The following is a 16,571-nucleotide window of genomic DNA, read 5'->3' on the forward strand; positions in this document are numbered from 1 at the left end:
AGCTTTCAATGAGTTCTAGTGAGTCCTCCTGGCAAATCATCCAACCTAAGAGTGGTCTTGGCCAGGCACAGTGACTCAAGCCTGTAATCCCAGCACTTCGGGAGGCCCAGGCAGGCGGATCACTTGAGCTCAGGAGTTTGAGACCAGCCTGGCAATATGGTGAAACTGTCTCTAAAAAATATACAAAAACTAGCCAGGCGAGGTGGTGTGTGCCCATAGATCCAGCAACTCAGGTGGCTGAGGTAGGAGGACTGCCTGAACCTGGGAGGGAGGAGTTCAGGGCGCAGTGAGCCGTGATCATGCCACTGCACTCTCGCCTGGGTGACAGAGAGAGGCCCTGTCTCAAAAAAAAAAAAAAAAGAGTGGTCTTGGGAACCCCCAAACTTGCAACTAGTATTAGAAGCAAGGGTCATCTTATGGACTGGACTCCCTCTTACTCTGCACTCATATTTAAAACCATTAAATATACTGTAGCTCAAAAAAAGTTGCTTGTTTGTTTTGAAAAAGGGTCTCACACTGTCGCCCAGGCTAGAGTGCAGTGGCGCAATCCGAGCTCAAGCAAACCTCCCACATCAGCCTCCCAAGTAGCTGAGACCACAGGCTTACTCCACCACGCCCAGCAACGTTTGTATTTTTTTGTCCCATTCTCTACAACATTCCCAAAATGTTGCCCAAGCTGGTCTCGCACTCCTGAGCTCAAGTGATCCACTCACCTCAGCCTCCCAAAGGGTTGGGATTACAGGCATAAGCCACTGCACCCGGCCATAAATTTTGTTTTTTAATAACATTTCTAGCAAACATGATAAAGATTTGACTTCAGTGTTGCTTATTTTCCTTCCAAGGAACCTCTAATATTCTCTATTTTCAGAACTCCAATCAAATTAGCCAGAAAGAGCAAACGAAGCCAATAAATCCAGGAAGGCAATAGATCTGATTTTAACCCTTGTTTCACATGCACAATTGTCTTCAGAGAAAAGCTGAAGAAAGTACCCCCTCACCTCCATGCCCCAATGCTCGTTTTCTCTGACTTCAAGTGGGCCTCTGATGCTGCCCACATTTCCCTCACCAGGTTTCTTTCCTTTCCAAAACATCTGTAAAACTTTCTGCACCTTCTTCCTTCTCCCACCACTACCAGTGGATGACCTTATAGATTTCTGCTCCATGAGAAATAAAAGCCATTTGACAGCACCCTCAGCAAGAGCTAACATTTTAGCTCCTAACAAGAGCTAGTGGGCAACTGATCCAAGCAGTTTACATATGTTTATCATGTCATTTCGTGTTCAACACAATCCTATTAGTTATAACTTGATAACTAACATTTCATAACTGGCCTAAGGTTGCACAGCTTGTAAAAGGCAGAGTCAGAACTCAGACCCAGTACTGTCTAATGTTTGAGCTCTTCAACACTCCATCACTGCCTGTCATCTTCCTTCTAATATATCCACAAATTCACCTGCATCTGCACATACAGCTTTTCTTCCCATCATCTTCGCATAATGGAACAAATAAACCTCCTATCCATAGAAATCATCTGGATCTGTCTATTCCCCCCATTTTCCAAGGTATGTCTTGTCTTTTTTTTTTGAGATGTAGTCTCGCTCTGTCGCCCAGGCTGAAGTGCAGTGGCGTGATCTCGACTCATTGCCTCCCGGATTCACGCCATTCTCCTGCCTCAGCCTCCCAAGTAGCTGGGACTACAGGCGCCCACCACCACGCCCGGCTAATTTTTTGTATTTTTAGTAGAGACGGGGTTTCACCATGTTAGCCAGGATGGTCTTGATCTCCTGACCTCGTGATCCGCCCACCTTGGCCTCCCCAAAGTGCTGGGATTACAGGCTTGAGCCACTGCACCCGGCCTGTTTCTTTTGTACGTTGCAAAATCTCCCATTTTACTACTGCTTATCACATCATCAACATACGAGCACTCTCAAAAGTCTTACTTTAAAAAAAACAAAAACAAAAACAAAAAATGGCCGGGCACGGTGGCTCACGCCTGTAATCCCAGCACTTTGGGGGGCGAAGGCAGGCAGATCATAAGGTCAGGAGATTGAGACCACCCTGGCCAACATGGTGAAACCCCGTCTCTACTAAAATAGAAAAAATAAAATTACCTGAGCGTGGTGGCACGCACCTGTAGTCCCAGCTACTTGGGAGGCTGAGGCAGGGGAATCGTTTGAACCCGGGAGGCAGAGCTTGCAGTGAGCCGAGATCGTGCCACTACACTCCAGCCTGGCGACAGAGCAAGACTCTGTCTCGAAAAAAAACTAAAGGCCGGGTGCGGTGGCTCACGCTGGTAATCCCAGCACTTTGGGAGGCCAAGGTGGGTGGATCATGAGGTCAGGAGTTCAAGACCAGCCTGGCCAATGTAGTGAAACCCCGTCTCTACTAAAAATACAAATATCAGCCAGGCGTGGTGGCGGGCGCCTGCAATCCCAGCTACTCAGGAGGCTGAGGCAGGAGAATCGCTCGAATCCGGGAGGCAGAGGTTGCAGTGAGCCGAGATTGCACCATTGCGCTCCAGCCTGGGCAGCAGAGAGACTCCATCTCAAACATAATAATAATAATAATAATAAAATAAATTTTAAAATTAAGAAAATAAGGCCGGGCACGGTGGCTCACGCCTGTAATCCCAGCACTTTGGGAGGGCGAGGCAGGCAGATCATGAGGTCGGGAGTTTGAGACCAGCCTGGGCAACATAGTGAAACCCCGTCTCTACTAAAAATACAAAAAATTAGCCGGGTGTGGTGGTGGGCGCCTGTAATCCCAGCTAGTTGGGAGGCTGAGGCAGGAGAACTACTTGAACCCCGGAGGTGGAGGTTGCAGTGAGCCGAGGTCGCGCCATTGCACTCCAGACCGGGCAACAGTGTGAGACTCTGACTCAAAAAAACAAAAAACAAAAAAACCCTTTAACTGCCTTTCTCCCTCTATCAATCTAATAGCCTGGACTCTTCACAGACAAACCTGTTGAAAAATTTATCTTCCTTGCCTTCATTTACTTTTTAACCCACTTTAATCTGGGTTCCACCTGCAACACACCACTGAAGCTATTCCTACTAAGGTAGGAACTGCCACTCAAGGCCTTCTTGGCTCTAAAATCCCATGAGCCTTTTTCAGTTCACCTTACAATTCCTCAATACCACTCTAAAGTTTATGAGTTTTTTAGTTAACTTTAATCCAGTGACTCTTTCTACTTTATCCCAATCCAAGTATTCTCCTCCTTCTTCACTTCTTTTTTTTTTTTTTTTTTTTTTTTTGAGACAGACTCTGACTTTGTTGCCCAGGCTGGAGTATAGTGGTGCAATACTGGCTCACTGCAACCTCCACCTCCAGGTTCAAGCGATTCTCCTGCCTCAGCCTCCCAAGTAGCTGAGATTACAGGCCCCTGCTACCACACCCGGCTAATTTTTGTATTTTTAGTAGAGACGGGGTTTCACCATGTTGGCCAGGCTGGTCTCGAACTCCTGACCTCAGGTGATCCACCAACCTTGGCCTCCCAAAGTGTTGGAATTACAGGAGTGAGCCACCGTGCCTGGCCAGGATGGTCTGCTTATAATGGCTCAATTTTGATGTCCAGTCTCTGCAGAGCACAAGGCCCCCCCTTTGGGCCAGACATACAGATGTCCCTGGGCAAGCACAGAGATGATCCCAAGGCCCTGGCCCCACCTGTCTGCTCAGTGTTGAATCAGGTTTCTGTGAAAACAAATTACTAACAGGCTGGTGTCACATTTTCAAATTCTGTCACCAGGCCTTGAACACATGTCTTTGTACTTTTTTCCATTTTTAACCGGGGCTGAGTTACGCCCAACCACACTGTCCTGGCTGGCACGAGAGAGGAGGTGTCAGCTGCTGTCCAGAATGGGGCTGACACATTCATTTTAAACAGGCCAGGAAGATGCAGATTTGGCAAGCTCTGAAATTTGCCGACACCCCAAGTCGAGGGTAAGCAGTAGAACCGGAAAAGGGCAGCTTCTCATGTGGTCAGGTTCTCCTGATGCAAGCGTCCTGGTGGATTTGGGTTTCCCAAGGGTCCTGACTCCAGGAGACCCCCAGGACCGACAGGAAGGGCCACCCCTCCCTCTGAAACTCTGAAGCCAGGCCACCCGGTGCTGAAATGCTGTGTGAACTCGGGCAAGTTCCTTCGCAGGGACTGAGCCTCCCTTTCCTGTCTCCAACAGACTGGAACACTGCCTCCCGTTGCATGGGCGAAATACCTCGCGGACATGTCTTACGGCGCCCCATGAAAGCATCACCATTAATCTGACCAGTCACCGCAGCATGAGTATCTTCAGGGCACAGATGAAGCCATGGGCACCAGTGATAAGGAGTTGCCACTGCTGGCTAAGTGCGGAGCCTCACACATCTGTGGCCCAGAAACCCACACCCCACTCCAAACCCTCTATAGCTCCAACAGTTATGCTAACAAGAAAAAGGAGTGAAAACCCACTCCAGTTACAGTATTGTGGAGGTGGAGGACACTTGTGGCAGCCAATCCAACACCTCCATTTTATAGCTGGTGTAAACATAGTTCAGAAAGGTTGTCCCACTTGCTGAAAGTCACACAGCAGTTCCTGGGCGGCAAAATGAGGACATCCAGGTCTCCTAAATCTCACCCTCGTGCTCTGCCCACTTGACTGGGCTTTTCAATCCTGGCTGTCAAAGAGAAGCATCAAGTCCACTTGGGCTCCTGGCCAGCGTCCAGGCCAGTCCAACTCAACAGCAAGCGGAAGCAAATACCACACAATGAACTCGTTGAACAGACTCTGCGCTCAGGCTTAACCAGTGCACAGCCTGTATACCCGACAGGCGGATGCAGCTGTTCCAAACTAAGGCCAGGGCCTCTCCCCAATCCCAATGGGCTCTGCAGGTGCAGTGATGGAAGAATCCCTGGTGACAGGGAGCCCTTAGCTCTGAGCAGGACCTGAAGCCATCTCAGGGCTTGCACCGGTCCAGATGCTGCTGCACAAGTGCTCCAGGGGCTCCTGCCCTGCCCTCCTCACCTGCCCCCTCACCTGTCAGGGATGTTTGATTCCTGGCTGGCCCCTCCCCTACCTGACCCCTGCCAAAGACCTACGCCACCCCAGGCTCCCAGCTCTGAAGCAAACGCCAGAGAAGTCAAGCGCCTGGCTGCGGGCCACACAGCTTGAGGGACTCAGAGCTCCCGGGACAGTGCCCGGGCCCTGCTCAGGCCTTCTGCAGAGGCTCTGGGCTCTTCCAGTTGACTCAGCTCACAGGGCCCCTACACGGTACCAGGTGAAGACACAGCCCCAAGAACCCTCAGGCTCTGAAGCCACACATGTGAGCTGTGGGCAGAATCCTGCATTGGCCTCCAGCAGCTCGAGAGCACAGGGACAAAGCTGGACTGGCACCAGGGTCACCGTGGCCTTGGTTTTGTAGCAGCTGCAGTTTGAGCACGTACACCAAAAATAAAATTCTAAGCCCCCTAAGTGACTGAAGGGACCCCTCCTATTGGCCAAAGGGATATTCCAAAGTTAACCTGAAAAACGAGCTCAAGTCATGATGGGAAGAAGGGTCACACAGGCCTTGTTATACCCCCTCCCTCTGGAATTCAGGTACAGCTGACCAGCACTAACATTCAAACACAGATCTTGGCCTGGCTCAGTGGCTCATGCCTGTAATCCCAGCACTTTGGGAGGCTGAGGTGGGCAGATCACGAGGTCAGGAGTTCGAGACCAGGCCGACCGACATGGAGAAACCCCATCTCTACTAAAAATACAAAATTAGCTAGGCATGGTGGTGGCAGGCACCTGCAATCCCAGCTACTTGGGAGGCTGAGGCAGGAGAATCGCTTGAACCAGGTTGCAGTGAGCCGAGATCATGCCACTGCACTCCAGCCTGGGTGACAAAAACAAAACAAAACAAAACACAATATTGGTCTCCACAACCTCCTGTCTTACCCAGATACTCCTTTCTATTGATTCCAGGTCTTTAGCTAATAACTCTTTCAACCAATTGTGAATCAGAAAATCTTTTGCCAGGCACAGTGGCCCATGCCTGTAATCCCAGCACTTTGGGAAGCCAAGGTGGGCAGATCACCTGAGATCAGGAGTTCAAAACCAGCCTGACCAACATGGTGAAACCCCTGTCTCTACTAAAAACACAAAATTAGCTGGGCATGGTGGTGCATGCCTGTAGTCCCAGCTACTCGGGAAGCTAAGGCAGGAGAATCACTTGAACCCAGGAGGCGGAGGTTGCAGTGAACTGAGATCACGCCACTGCACTCCAGCCTGAGTAACAAAAGCATCTCAAAAAAAAAAAAAAAAAATATATATATATATATATATATATATATAAAGAATAAAGAAATCTTTGAACCCACTTGTGACCAGGAAGCCCATCCCGCCTTGGAGTTGTCCCGCCTTTCTTGGCAGAACCAACAAATACCTTTCATACTGACTGATATCTGCCTGTAACTTCTGTCCTTGTACAAGGTATGAACTCCAGCTGTGGCCCACCCCCTGGGGCACATGTCCTCAGGGCCTCCAGGCCTTGGTCCTCACATTTAACTCCGGATAAATCTCTTCAAATATTTTACAGACTCTGGCTTTCTCGTTAACAAGCAGCTCACACATATAGTGTCTCAGCAGTGACAGATGCTGGCCCACCCCGAGGTCAGGATGACTCAGCAGGGATCGAGTTTGCGGGCGTCACGCTCCAAGGCCCGGAATAGGAGGTTGGTGCTCATTCCTCACATAGTGGGCAAATCCTAGGGCAGGGGAGGGGCGGGCAATGCCAGAGAATGGTCCCCACCTGGGGCGGTCTGACGGCCAGGGATGCAGAGAAAGAGACGCCTCCCACGCTCCCGGAGGGCACGAGCTGTGGCCACCCCGGAGGGTCCGCCTTCCAGAGGGAGAGTTCAGGATTTGGCCACAATCAGGGAAGGAGACGCTGCGGGGGGGCCCTCCTGTTGGAAAAGCGCAGCGGCGGGAAGGGGGTGCTGCCACAGGGCCTCTGGGGAGCGCGCGGGCACACAGTACCAATCTGCGTGCATACACATGCCCTGTCCCTGCAGACGGGCCAGGCAAGGCCTGCCCATGGCCAGCCATCCAGGTGATGCTCCAGGGAGGGCCAGGCCTACTGGGGGGCAGAACCCTGTGGCTGTCCAGGATACCTGGATGTGAGTGTGGGAAGGATGGAGAAGGGTGGAGGAGCGCGAAGAGCCCCTAGGGGTTGCTGGGGAACACAGATGAGCCTCTGACCCACCTGTGTCCTTACCTGGGCCGACTGGGCCACCCAGTCTTGCTGACACCTCCCCAGACCCCTGGCACCCACCAGACTCCCCAGGCGTGGCTGTGTGCTCCCCTATGCCTGATGACAAACGGTGGCCTCAGTGTAGAGGTGGGCACTGTGGCCCCTGGCTCCTGGCTCGCTCCTGCCTCAGTTTCCCCAGCTGTAAATTGGGGATTATCACTGGCTTCAAAGGCTGGAGTGGAAAGTGGTGGCCAAGAGGTGCCAAGAGGTGGTGCAAGCGTGTGCCCTACCTTGGACACCCCTCTCCAGGGGGTGGCTCTCACCCTGGCCTGGGCCCTCGGGGGTCTGCGCAGCCCACCCTTCTGTGTGAAGGCGGCTGGTACACATTCCTGGGCAAGATTCTGCACATTCTGCTGGATTATGAAAGAGGTCTGTGACCCAAGAAAAAAGGGTCAGAAGTGCCCGTTAGGCTCTCCTGTGTGGCTCAGGTCATGTGCTTCTGTGAACTCGCCCTATGGCCTTGCCCCGAATCCCGAGATGCAGTGTGACCTGCCCAGGCGCCGGCGGCACTTTCATGTCTGGCTGGGAAAGTCGGATTTCAGCACTAATCACTGGCTGCCGCCTGCAATGAGCCCACGGCTTGAGCTCTGGGGCCCACCCAGCTCCTTAAACACGCAGAACCTTTGCTAGCTGAGCCAGGGTCCCAGCTGTGGGGGGTTGGGGATGGAGGGGTGCAGGGATCCCAAAACCCAACCCGGGGCCAGGTTTTACACAGGCCTGGACTGAGAAGTGGGGCTACAGGCTACAGGTGCTTGATACCCCGGGGGGGGCCCTGGAACAGGCCTGGACTGAGAAGCGGGGCTACAGGTTACAGGTGCTGGATACCCCAGGGGGGTGCTGGACACACCAAGGGGGCGGATAGAGGCAGCCAGGCAGCCTGAAGACCCTGGGGCAAAACACACACAGGCCCCCTCTGCTCTCTGGTCACTGCTAACTGGCCAACTGGCCTTTGAGTCCACAGCTTTGAGTCCACTGACCACAGCTAAGCCCACAGCCATCAAAACCCACCACTTACACCCTTCACCCTTTAGGGAGGGGCTCAGAGACAGTTGTGGCGATTCCTACTTCCACCCACAGCCCCCCGACCCTGGGCCTATGCCGAGTGTGGGTGGGTGACATCATCTTGCACCCAGAGCTCCAGACTAAAGGAAACCCTGGCTCCTGTCTCTGGCTCTTCCCTCCCTCTCTTTGTTCCCTTGCTCCTTTCTTTTTGCCAAAGGAGAAGACAGTGAGGCTGAGGGCTGCTCAACATGCACAGTGAGCAGGAGATACAAGCACGTGGAGGGACGGTCACAGCCCGTGCAACTGGCACCTTCACACACGGAGGCCTGTGATTCCCAGACACCTGGCGCTGGGGCAAATCCCATTCCACAGCCAGAAACAGGCTCGGCAGGGCCAGGTGGATTTCTCAAAGCCTTGGTTGCTTTTGGCCTGATGCTAGCTGGACAATGTCTCAGCTCACAGGTTCCTAAACGCACACTCGCCCACACCAATCTGCTGAGGAGTGACAGCCATGGGGAGGAGACCCACCTCACTCCAGGGACCCTGGCACCGTCTCCCATGAGGCCAGGTGTCCTCAGCCACCCGCAGCCAGAGTCCCGCGAGACCGATGGACGGCCTGCCCCTGCGTGACGGCACGCCTGGGACTGTCCCAGCAGGCTCCCATGCTTCACCCAACTGGGACAGGGAAACAGGAGGCATGGAGGAGCTGTCTGCAGGCCACTTCCCGAACACCTATGCACTTGGGGAACTGACTGAGACTGAGCCGGGGTATCTTCTCCACGATGCGGTGAGCCCATCAGGCCCTTCTTCTGAGAGCACCTCCCTGGAGGTGGAAGCCCCTGAGGCCCACAGCATCTTCTGAACCTGTGAGTTCCCACTTACTGAGAGCTCACCTGGGCCAGTGCCGGTCCACGGCTGTGGCCGGGACTTTGAGTAGATGCTACCCTACTCACTATGCAGAGCCAGCTGGGGCCCAGGGAGGTCAGATAAACTGCCCAAACCAAATCCAGGCCCAGCCAGAATCTCAACTCCAGCCTTTGCGCCTTCTGATAAAACCCAGCATTGCTTGAATTTCCAGTACACGCTGCCAAGTCTTCATCAAGCAATAAATAACCCACACAACCCTACTGTCATGACAAGTTCCATATGGCCATCCAGAAAGAGACACATAGAGCTGGTTCCTCTCATCTTTATAACCAGTGAAAAGCGCACCAACACGAAGACACGCGTGAAAGGACCTCATCTCCTAACCAGACTGACAAGCAAGGGATTTTTTCCACTCACCGTCAGTGGGATGGTTCTAAGCACCGAGGCCAACCCATTTCACATGATTATTTCACAAAAAGAAACTTTCTGTGGGACGTGCCTGGGCGACTGAAAAGCCAGCCAGCAAAACTGAGAACCTTGTTCTCAAATCCGTACCCTCTCCCAAGGCAGCCTCAGAGGCCCGAGGGCTGAGGATCCAGACCCAAAAGCCACTGTACCTTCTGTAGGATCAGGCTCAAGGACTAAGGGGGTAAAAGGTGCCCTTTCCCTTCCTAAGCAGAAAATTCTGGAACCCAACCTTATGTATGATCATTTAAAAAAAAAAAAAATCAGCTGGGTACACTGGCTCACGCCTGTAATCCCAGCACTTTGGGAGGCCGAGGTGGGCGGATCACCTGAGGTCAGGAGTTCAAGACCAGTCTGGCCAACATGGAGAAACCCTGTCTCTACTAAAAAATGCAAAATTAACCAGGCATGGTGGTGCATGCCTGTAATCCCAGCTACTCGGGAGGCTGAGTCAGGAGAGTCGCTTGAACCCGGGAGGCAGAGGTTGCAGTGAGCCGAGATCGTGCCATTGCACTCCAGCCTGGGCAAAAAGAGCGAAATTCCGTCTCAAAATAAATAAATAAATAAATAAAATAAATCACTTTCTATGGCTTTTCACTGCTCCAGGAACAATGTCCACAGATCAAACGCCCAGCCTCTCCTTCACACCCTGGAGCGCCCATCCTGCCCACTGGTCCGGGCTCCAGGCTGCCCCCTGCACCTGTCAGAAGTCCCCCTACAAGGGCAGGGTCTCCCTTCCTGGGACATCCACTGCCCTTCTCCGAGCTGAAGTCAGAATGACCTGAGAATCAGCTTGGAGTTCTACCAGCCTCAGCCAAGCCCACCTCTGCGACAGCACTCCTTTCGAGGGGGCACCAGCTGCAGGGAGTCTGTCCCTTACAGACCCGTGACCCCGTGACAGATGAATAAAGTACAGACACATAGATATTCTGCTCTGCCAGTCCAGCTGAGGGTCCCAGCTGCTTATAGGCTCCCTGCTGAGTCCTGTAAACAGTTGCTACTTGGCCCTGATCAGCTAGTCAGACGCGCATTTATTCAGTATGATTAATTAACAAAAGCTTGAGTCAACACCATTAGAGTGTAACAGACATTGTGGACTTTCCGAGTAAAAAGCATTTAAGCACCCAGGGTCTTAAGATTATATGAGTAAACAAGCTAGCTAGGTAAACTACTCTGCCTTTCTTTTATTTCTATGTTTATTTGTTTAACTAAAGGTAAAGGGATCAGGCCGCCTTCAGCCAGAGCTAATTACCAAAGTTATGCCAACTTCTCGGCCTTCCAAGATTTGTGTCTATTTCTATAACTATCTCTAATATCTTTCCCACCAGAATGATTGAACCCCAACACACCTCCCTCTCTCAGCAGGGTCTGCCTGTTCAGAGAACACAACTTCTCCTTCTTGCCTTACACACAGGGGCAAGAATAGACTCACTCTTGCAGAGAGCACATCCCTTTCTGTTACTGAAAATCACTTTCCAAAAAAAAAAAAAAAGCAACACATACACACATACTCACCACATACACAGGTGGGTCAGAGAAAAAAAACAAGTACAAATGGCTTAGGGACATGAGAAGTGTGGCCCTAACTTTCGCTGAAAGGGATCCTATTAACATTAACCCTCACCTCTGGGTCAGAGAGGGCTGGCACTCTAGAGCCTGCCTTGAAGCTTTACCTACTGGGACCAAAAGGACTGCTGGAAAGCTATTTTAGGCCGGGTGCGGTGGCTCAAGCCTGTAATCCCAGCACTTTGGGAGGCAGAGGCGGGTGGATCACCTGAGGTCAGGAGTTCAAGACAAGCCTGGCCAACATGGTGAAGCCCTGTCTCTGCTAAAAATACAAAAAATTAGCTGGGCATGGTGGGCACCTGTAGTCCCAGCTACTCGGGAGGCTGAGGCAGGAGAGTCGCTTGAACCCGGGAGGTGGAGGTTGTAGTGAGCCGAGATCGCGCCATTGTACTCCAGCCTGGGTAAGAGCAAAACTCCATCTCAAACATAAAATAAAATAAAAATAAATAAATAAAAATACTTTTTAAAGCCCTATTACCACAAAATAAATCCAGGAACCTGTGACTTGGTACAGCCTCTTTGGGAGGCACATTAGCTATTACATTAGAATCCACACCCCGCCGGGTGCGATGGCTCATGCCTGTAATCCTAGCAAATTGGGAGGCTGAGGCACATGCCTGTAATCTAAACTCCGAAGGTTGAGGCAGGAGAATTGCTTAAAACCAGGAAGCAGAGGTTGCAGTGAGCAACGAGCCTGGGCGACAGAGACAGACTCTGTCTCAAAACAAAAACAAAAACAAAAAACAAAAAACCACATAACCTTTTCCCATTTGCACAAAGCTGGGAAACCCCAAATGCCCTCCACAGGGGTCTACGGGGGGTTGGGGGGTGGGGGCGGTGAGCACACTTGTTCCTGCCGACACAGGGAAGTCTTCTTAGCAGCTAAAGAGGGCAGCCTCTGCGTACTGCCTGGGAACATGGCAAAACCATTTTAGGCTTAAAAAAAAGGTGGAGAACAAGTTGTACATTATGATCTTTTAAATAAATAGGCCAGCGATATATTTGTAACAGAAGCAGCTCTGGAAGCATACACTGTCAGCCACAGAAACTCTGGGGCTGGGGGGTGGTAAAGGAGGAGAAATGTGTCACCCAGGCAGGAGCTTAGTGGCACCATCTTGGCTCCCGAGTTCAAGCAGTTCTCCTGCCTCAGCCTCCGAGTAGCTGGGACTACAGGTGTGCGCCGTCAAGCCCAGCTGATTTTTGCTTTTTTTTTTGAGACAGAGTTTCGCCTTGTTGCCCAAGCTGGAGTGCAGTGGTGCGATCTCAGCTCACTGCAACCTCCACCTCCTGGGTTCTAGTGATTCTCCTGCCTCAGCTTCCCGAGTAGCTGGGATTACAGGCATCTGCCACCATGCCTGGCTAATTTTTTGTATTTTTAGTAGAGATGGGGTTTCCCCATGTTGGCCAGGCTGGTCTCGAACTCCTGACTTCAGGTGATCCGCCTCCCTCGGCCTCCCAAAGTGCTGGGATTACAGGCATGAGCCACAGTGCCTGGCTGGTTTGAATTTTTAAATGATGATGAATTCATGTATGACTGATGTGATTTTTATTAGAAAGAGAAAACTAGGCAGCGCCCCATCCTATGTCTCCTTCCTGGTGGCCAATGAAGCATTTCCCACAACTCACTCCTGGCACCAACAGGAAGTCAGACACTCAGCACCCAGGGGCTGCTTTTTTTTTTTTTTTTTTTTTTTGAGACAGGCTTGCTCTGTCACCCAGGCTGGAGTGCAGTGGCAGGATCTCAACTCACTGCAACCTCCACGTCCCGGAGCATGCCTCAGACTCATAAGTAGCTGGGATTACAGGCGTGAGCCACTATGCTCAGCTAATTTTTGTATTTTTAGTAGAGATGGGGTTTCACCATGTTGGTCAGGCTGGTCTCGGACTCCTGACCTTGGTAGATCTGCCCGTCTTGGCCTCTCATAGTGCTGGGATTATAGGCGTGGGCCATCACACCCAGCCAACAGGGATTCATTTTTTAAAGGTAAGAGTGCAGGCTGCATAAGCTATTATCCATGTCGTTACATACCAGGCGGACATGTACCTAGGCGGGAGGGAGACTGAACCAGTGAAATTCTAATGACAAAAAAAAGAAATCAGAGTCATCCCCTACATTCACATGTCCAACGCCCAGCTGGAAGCCACAGGCTCTCCCCACTCCTGTCCTACTACGATTTTTCCCGGCTTTGACCTGCATGGTGGTGCGGCTGCTCTGCTCAGAGCCTCAGAGAAACCACACAGAGCCCTGCTGAGTCTTGCCCTCGGGGCATTCTCACATTTATGAAGAAATGCCTCCCCCTCCCCCTTCTCCCCAAAGTACGGTGTGGCAGAAAACAGCGCCAACAGGTCCTGCCAGTCAGAAGCCACTCCCCTGATTTCATGGCTCAAGACCCCAACTATAAATTAACTCTTCCCACCTTGAATGTGTACACACACTACTGAGATCCAGGCCGATCCTTGCCATGGGATGAACCTGAGAATTGCCAAGACCCGCCTTCCCACGCCACCCAACCAAATCATGTGGTATCTGGTACAAGTGATTTTCCCCCTGAAATCCCACAAGAAAACTATTTTGAGGCCGGGTACGGCGGCTCACGCCTGTAATCCCAGCACTTTGGGAGGCCGAGGCGGGCGGATCACAAGGTCAGGAGATCGAGACCATCCTGGCTAACACGGTGAAACCCCGTCTCTACTAAAAATACAAAAAAAATTAGCCGGGCGTAGTGGCGAGCGCCTGTAGTCCCAGCTACTCGGAAGGCTGAGGCAGGAGAATGGCGTGAACCCGGGAGGCGGGGCTTGCAGTGAGCCGAGATCGCGCCACTGCACTCCAGCCAGGGCGACAGAGCAAGACTCCATCTCAAAAAAAAAAAAAGAAAAGAAAACTATTTTGAAAAGCAGTTCTCTCTGGCCTGGTGAAGAACACACCAGCACCATGCCCACCAAAACAGGAGCCCCATGGCTGTTTCCCAGAGTAACCTGGGACCCGCACGTCCATTCACTGCAACACAGACTGAATCTGCAGCCAAGCTCCGCTCTCTCACTACTGGGCAACCCTCAGGGGGGATCCCTTAGCCTAAACCAGCACCAGTCACTACCCGCACACGATTTTATTACTACTGTTTTCTTATGAGTCAGCCCGTGTCACTGATTCCTGACGAGCTGGTGTGGAGTGCAGAAATGAATAATTTTCTTTTTAACTGCAATTTCCTTTTCACCAACCAGTCAGCAATCGGAGCTTTAACAATAAACCGGTTGCTCAGTTACTCCACGTGGGTGCCACGCAAGAGGCTGGGAGTATTGCTCAGCGGGGCCAACGGGAGGCTGGCACTTGCCTGAACCGCTTAAGTGGGGGAATGAAATGCCCACCGAAGGGCAGGGCAGGGACCCTGCTGTCCCGTCACTGAAGATATTCCCAGCCCGTGGGGAGAAGTGTAAAAGAATGAATGAAAGAAACGCACGTGGTTTCTGGGACCAATGACCTTAGCCTAGAACTGCCGGGACGGTCCAGGAACGCAAAAATGTAGAGATGTGGGAGCCAGGGGCGTAGTGATGCAAGGATGCAGGGACCCAGGGACTACGACCTCCCAACCCCCGGCCCGCGCCCCGTACTCACGCACGCAGTGGCAGGCCACGAGCTTGGCTGCCTCCTCGGGCACCGGGCAGGTGGGGAAGAGCGGCTTGAGCAGGTAGGTGGCGAAGACCAGGGCCACGATGTACTGCGACGAAGGCCGGATGATGAGCAGCTCGATCCAGAGCTTGAGGAAGGCGGGCAGCGAGCCGCAGACGTCCAGCATGTAGGCGTAGTCGCCGCCCGATTTGGAGATGGTGGTGCCCAGCTCCGCGTAGCAGAGCGCGCCCACGATGGAAAAGACGCCGCACGCGGCCCACACCACCAGCGCCAGCCCCGGCGAGCCTGCCTCCTTGAGCACGCCCGTGGGCGTCACGAAGATGCCCGAGCCCATGATGGCGCCCACAATGATGGCCACGCCCTTGAGTAGCGTGATGTTCCGGTGCAGCGTCACGCCCTCGCCCTCGCCTGCCGGCGCCGCGCCGTCCGCGCGCTTGGCGGCCATTATCTTCTCCCGCGCCTCTTCCTTCTCCTCGGCCACCGGGGCCGCTAGCGCGCGCCGCTTCGGGCCCGCACCCGCCATGCTCTGCTTACCGGCCGGGCCTGGGACACCCGAGAGCCGCAGCCAAGCGAGGATTGTGCCCGCCGCCCGCCGCCCGCCGCCCGCGCCCGCGCCCGCGCCGCCTTTTAGGCCCCGGCCCACTGGCCCCGCCCACCGTCCGCGGCTCCTCCCCGCCCCGTGGCCCGGCGGCGGCCCTCAGCCCCGCCCCCTCGACCCCGCTCGGAGCATGTGCGTCGTCCGGCCCAGCCTGGCAGGCGATTCCCAGGCCCGCGTGGTCCTCGAAGGCCCCCGTACTCCTGCGCCATGGAGACCCCGGCCTCGCGACCTACCCCCCCGGCGCCCGCGTCATCCCAGCCCGTCCTCCCGGGTGCGCTTGGGCGGGGCCTGGCAGTCAGGGCGAGCCCCTTCACCCACTGGCCCGCAGCCTCTCGTCAAGCCTGGGAGCGGGCAGTGCACCAGGGCTGGCCTGAGGCCAAGGATGGGGTTTGGGGTACCCCCCGAAGGGAACCTAGGCTCCTGTCCCGGATGGGCCGAGGGGATGGAACCGCCCCCACAACCAGCTCCTGGGGCACGGGGCAGGGATGAGAGGATGACCTGAGGGGAAGCTCCTGCAGCCTCCTTCCAGCCTGGGGGCTGCATCAATGTGGCTGGTGAGCCGCGAACTGAGACGAGGGAAGAACCGAACCGAGGCCACCCAGTAATTCCCATTGTATCCCAAAAGAATCTTGCCAAAGATGGCGATCCGGTGCCCGTAGCTTTGAGAAGCAGTAATAACACAGGCTTTGGGAAGCCAGCAATCTGCCTGAGCTCAATTTAATCAACAGAACCGGGGGTTCACCGGGAGCCATAAGACCCCCACCCCCAAATCTAGCTGGGGAATTCAAAGGCAGGCTTCAGTGTGAAGGGGCTTTAAAGCTTGTTATTCCTGGGTAATGCGAGAGGCATCTTAGCTAGAAAGGGTTGAGAGGTAATTTCAGTTAGAGGCAAGAGCAGGATGCCAAGGCTCCTAGGCCTGGAAACGGGAAGGAATATAAATACTGCCCCGAGATTGACCAGACTGGTGAGCAGCCAAAGACCTGTTCAAAGGGTGTGTGTGGGTCAGGGAGGAAGCTCCTCGGTATCACCCCCACCCGGGGTTCCTTGGCGTGTGTCCTAACGAGTCCTTGGAAGCTCACAGCAGGCATGTGGGGAGGCCTTTGTTCTGGGTGAGCGTTCAGCCTCCCAGGGCAAACACGCAAACACCGGTTGCGGAGCTGGGTGTTCACAGCAAGA

General features: G+C 53.4%; 1 protein-coding gene across 1 annotated transcript in view; it reads right to left on the reverse strand.

Annotated features, from left to right (window-relative positions):
* LOC129135255 (serine/threonine-protein kinase SMG1-like) overlaps positions 1-15,387 on the reverse strand; it is a 41,457-nt gene extending 26,070 nt beyond the window's left edge. The window contains exon 1 of the mRNA XM_054669080.2: positions 14,783-15,387. Within this exon, the coding sequence (XP_054525055.1) occupies positions 14,783-15,320 (538 nt within the window). The 5' untranslated portion in view covers positions 15,321-15,387. The remainder of the gene's footprint in view (positions 1-14,782) is intronic.
* Between the last annotated feature and the right edge of the window lie 1,184 nt (positions 15,388-16,571).

The sequence above is a fragment of the Pan troglodytes genome, chromosome 18 (genome assembly GCF_028858775.2).
Source record: "Pan troglodytes isolate AG18354 chromosome 18, NHGRI_mPanTro3-v2.0_pri, whole genome shotgun sequence".
Taxonomy (NCBI): domain Eukaryota; kingdom Metazoa; phylum Chordata; class Mammalia; order Primates; family Hominidae; genus Pan; species Pan troglodytes.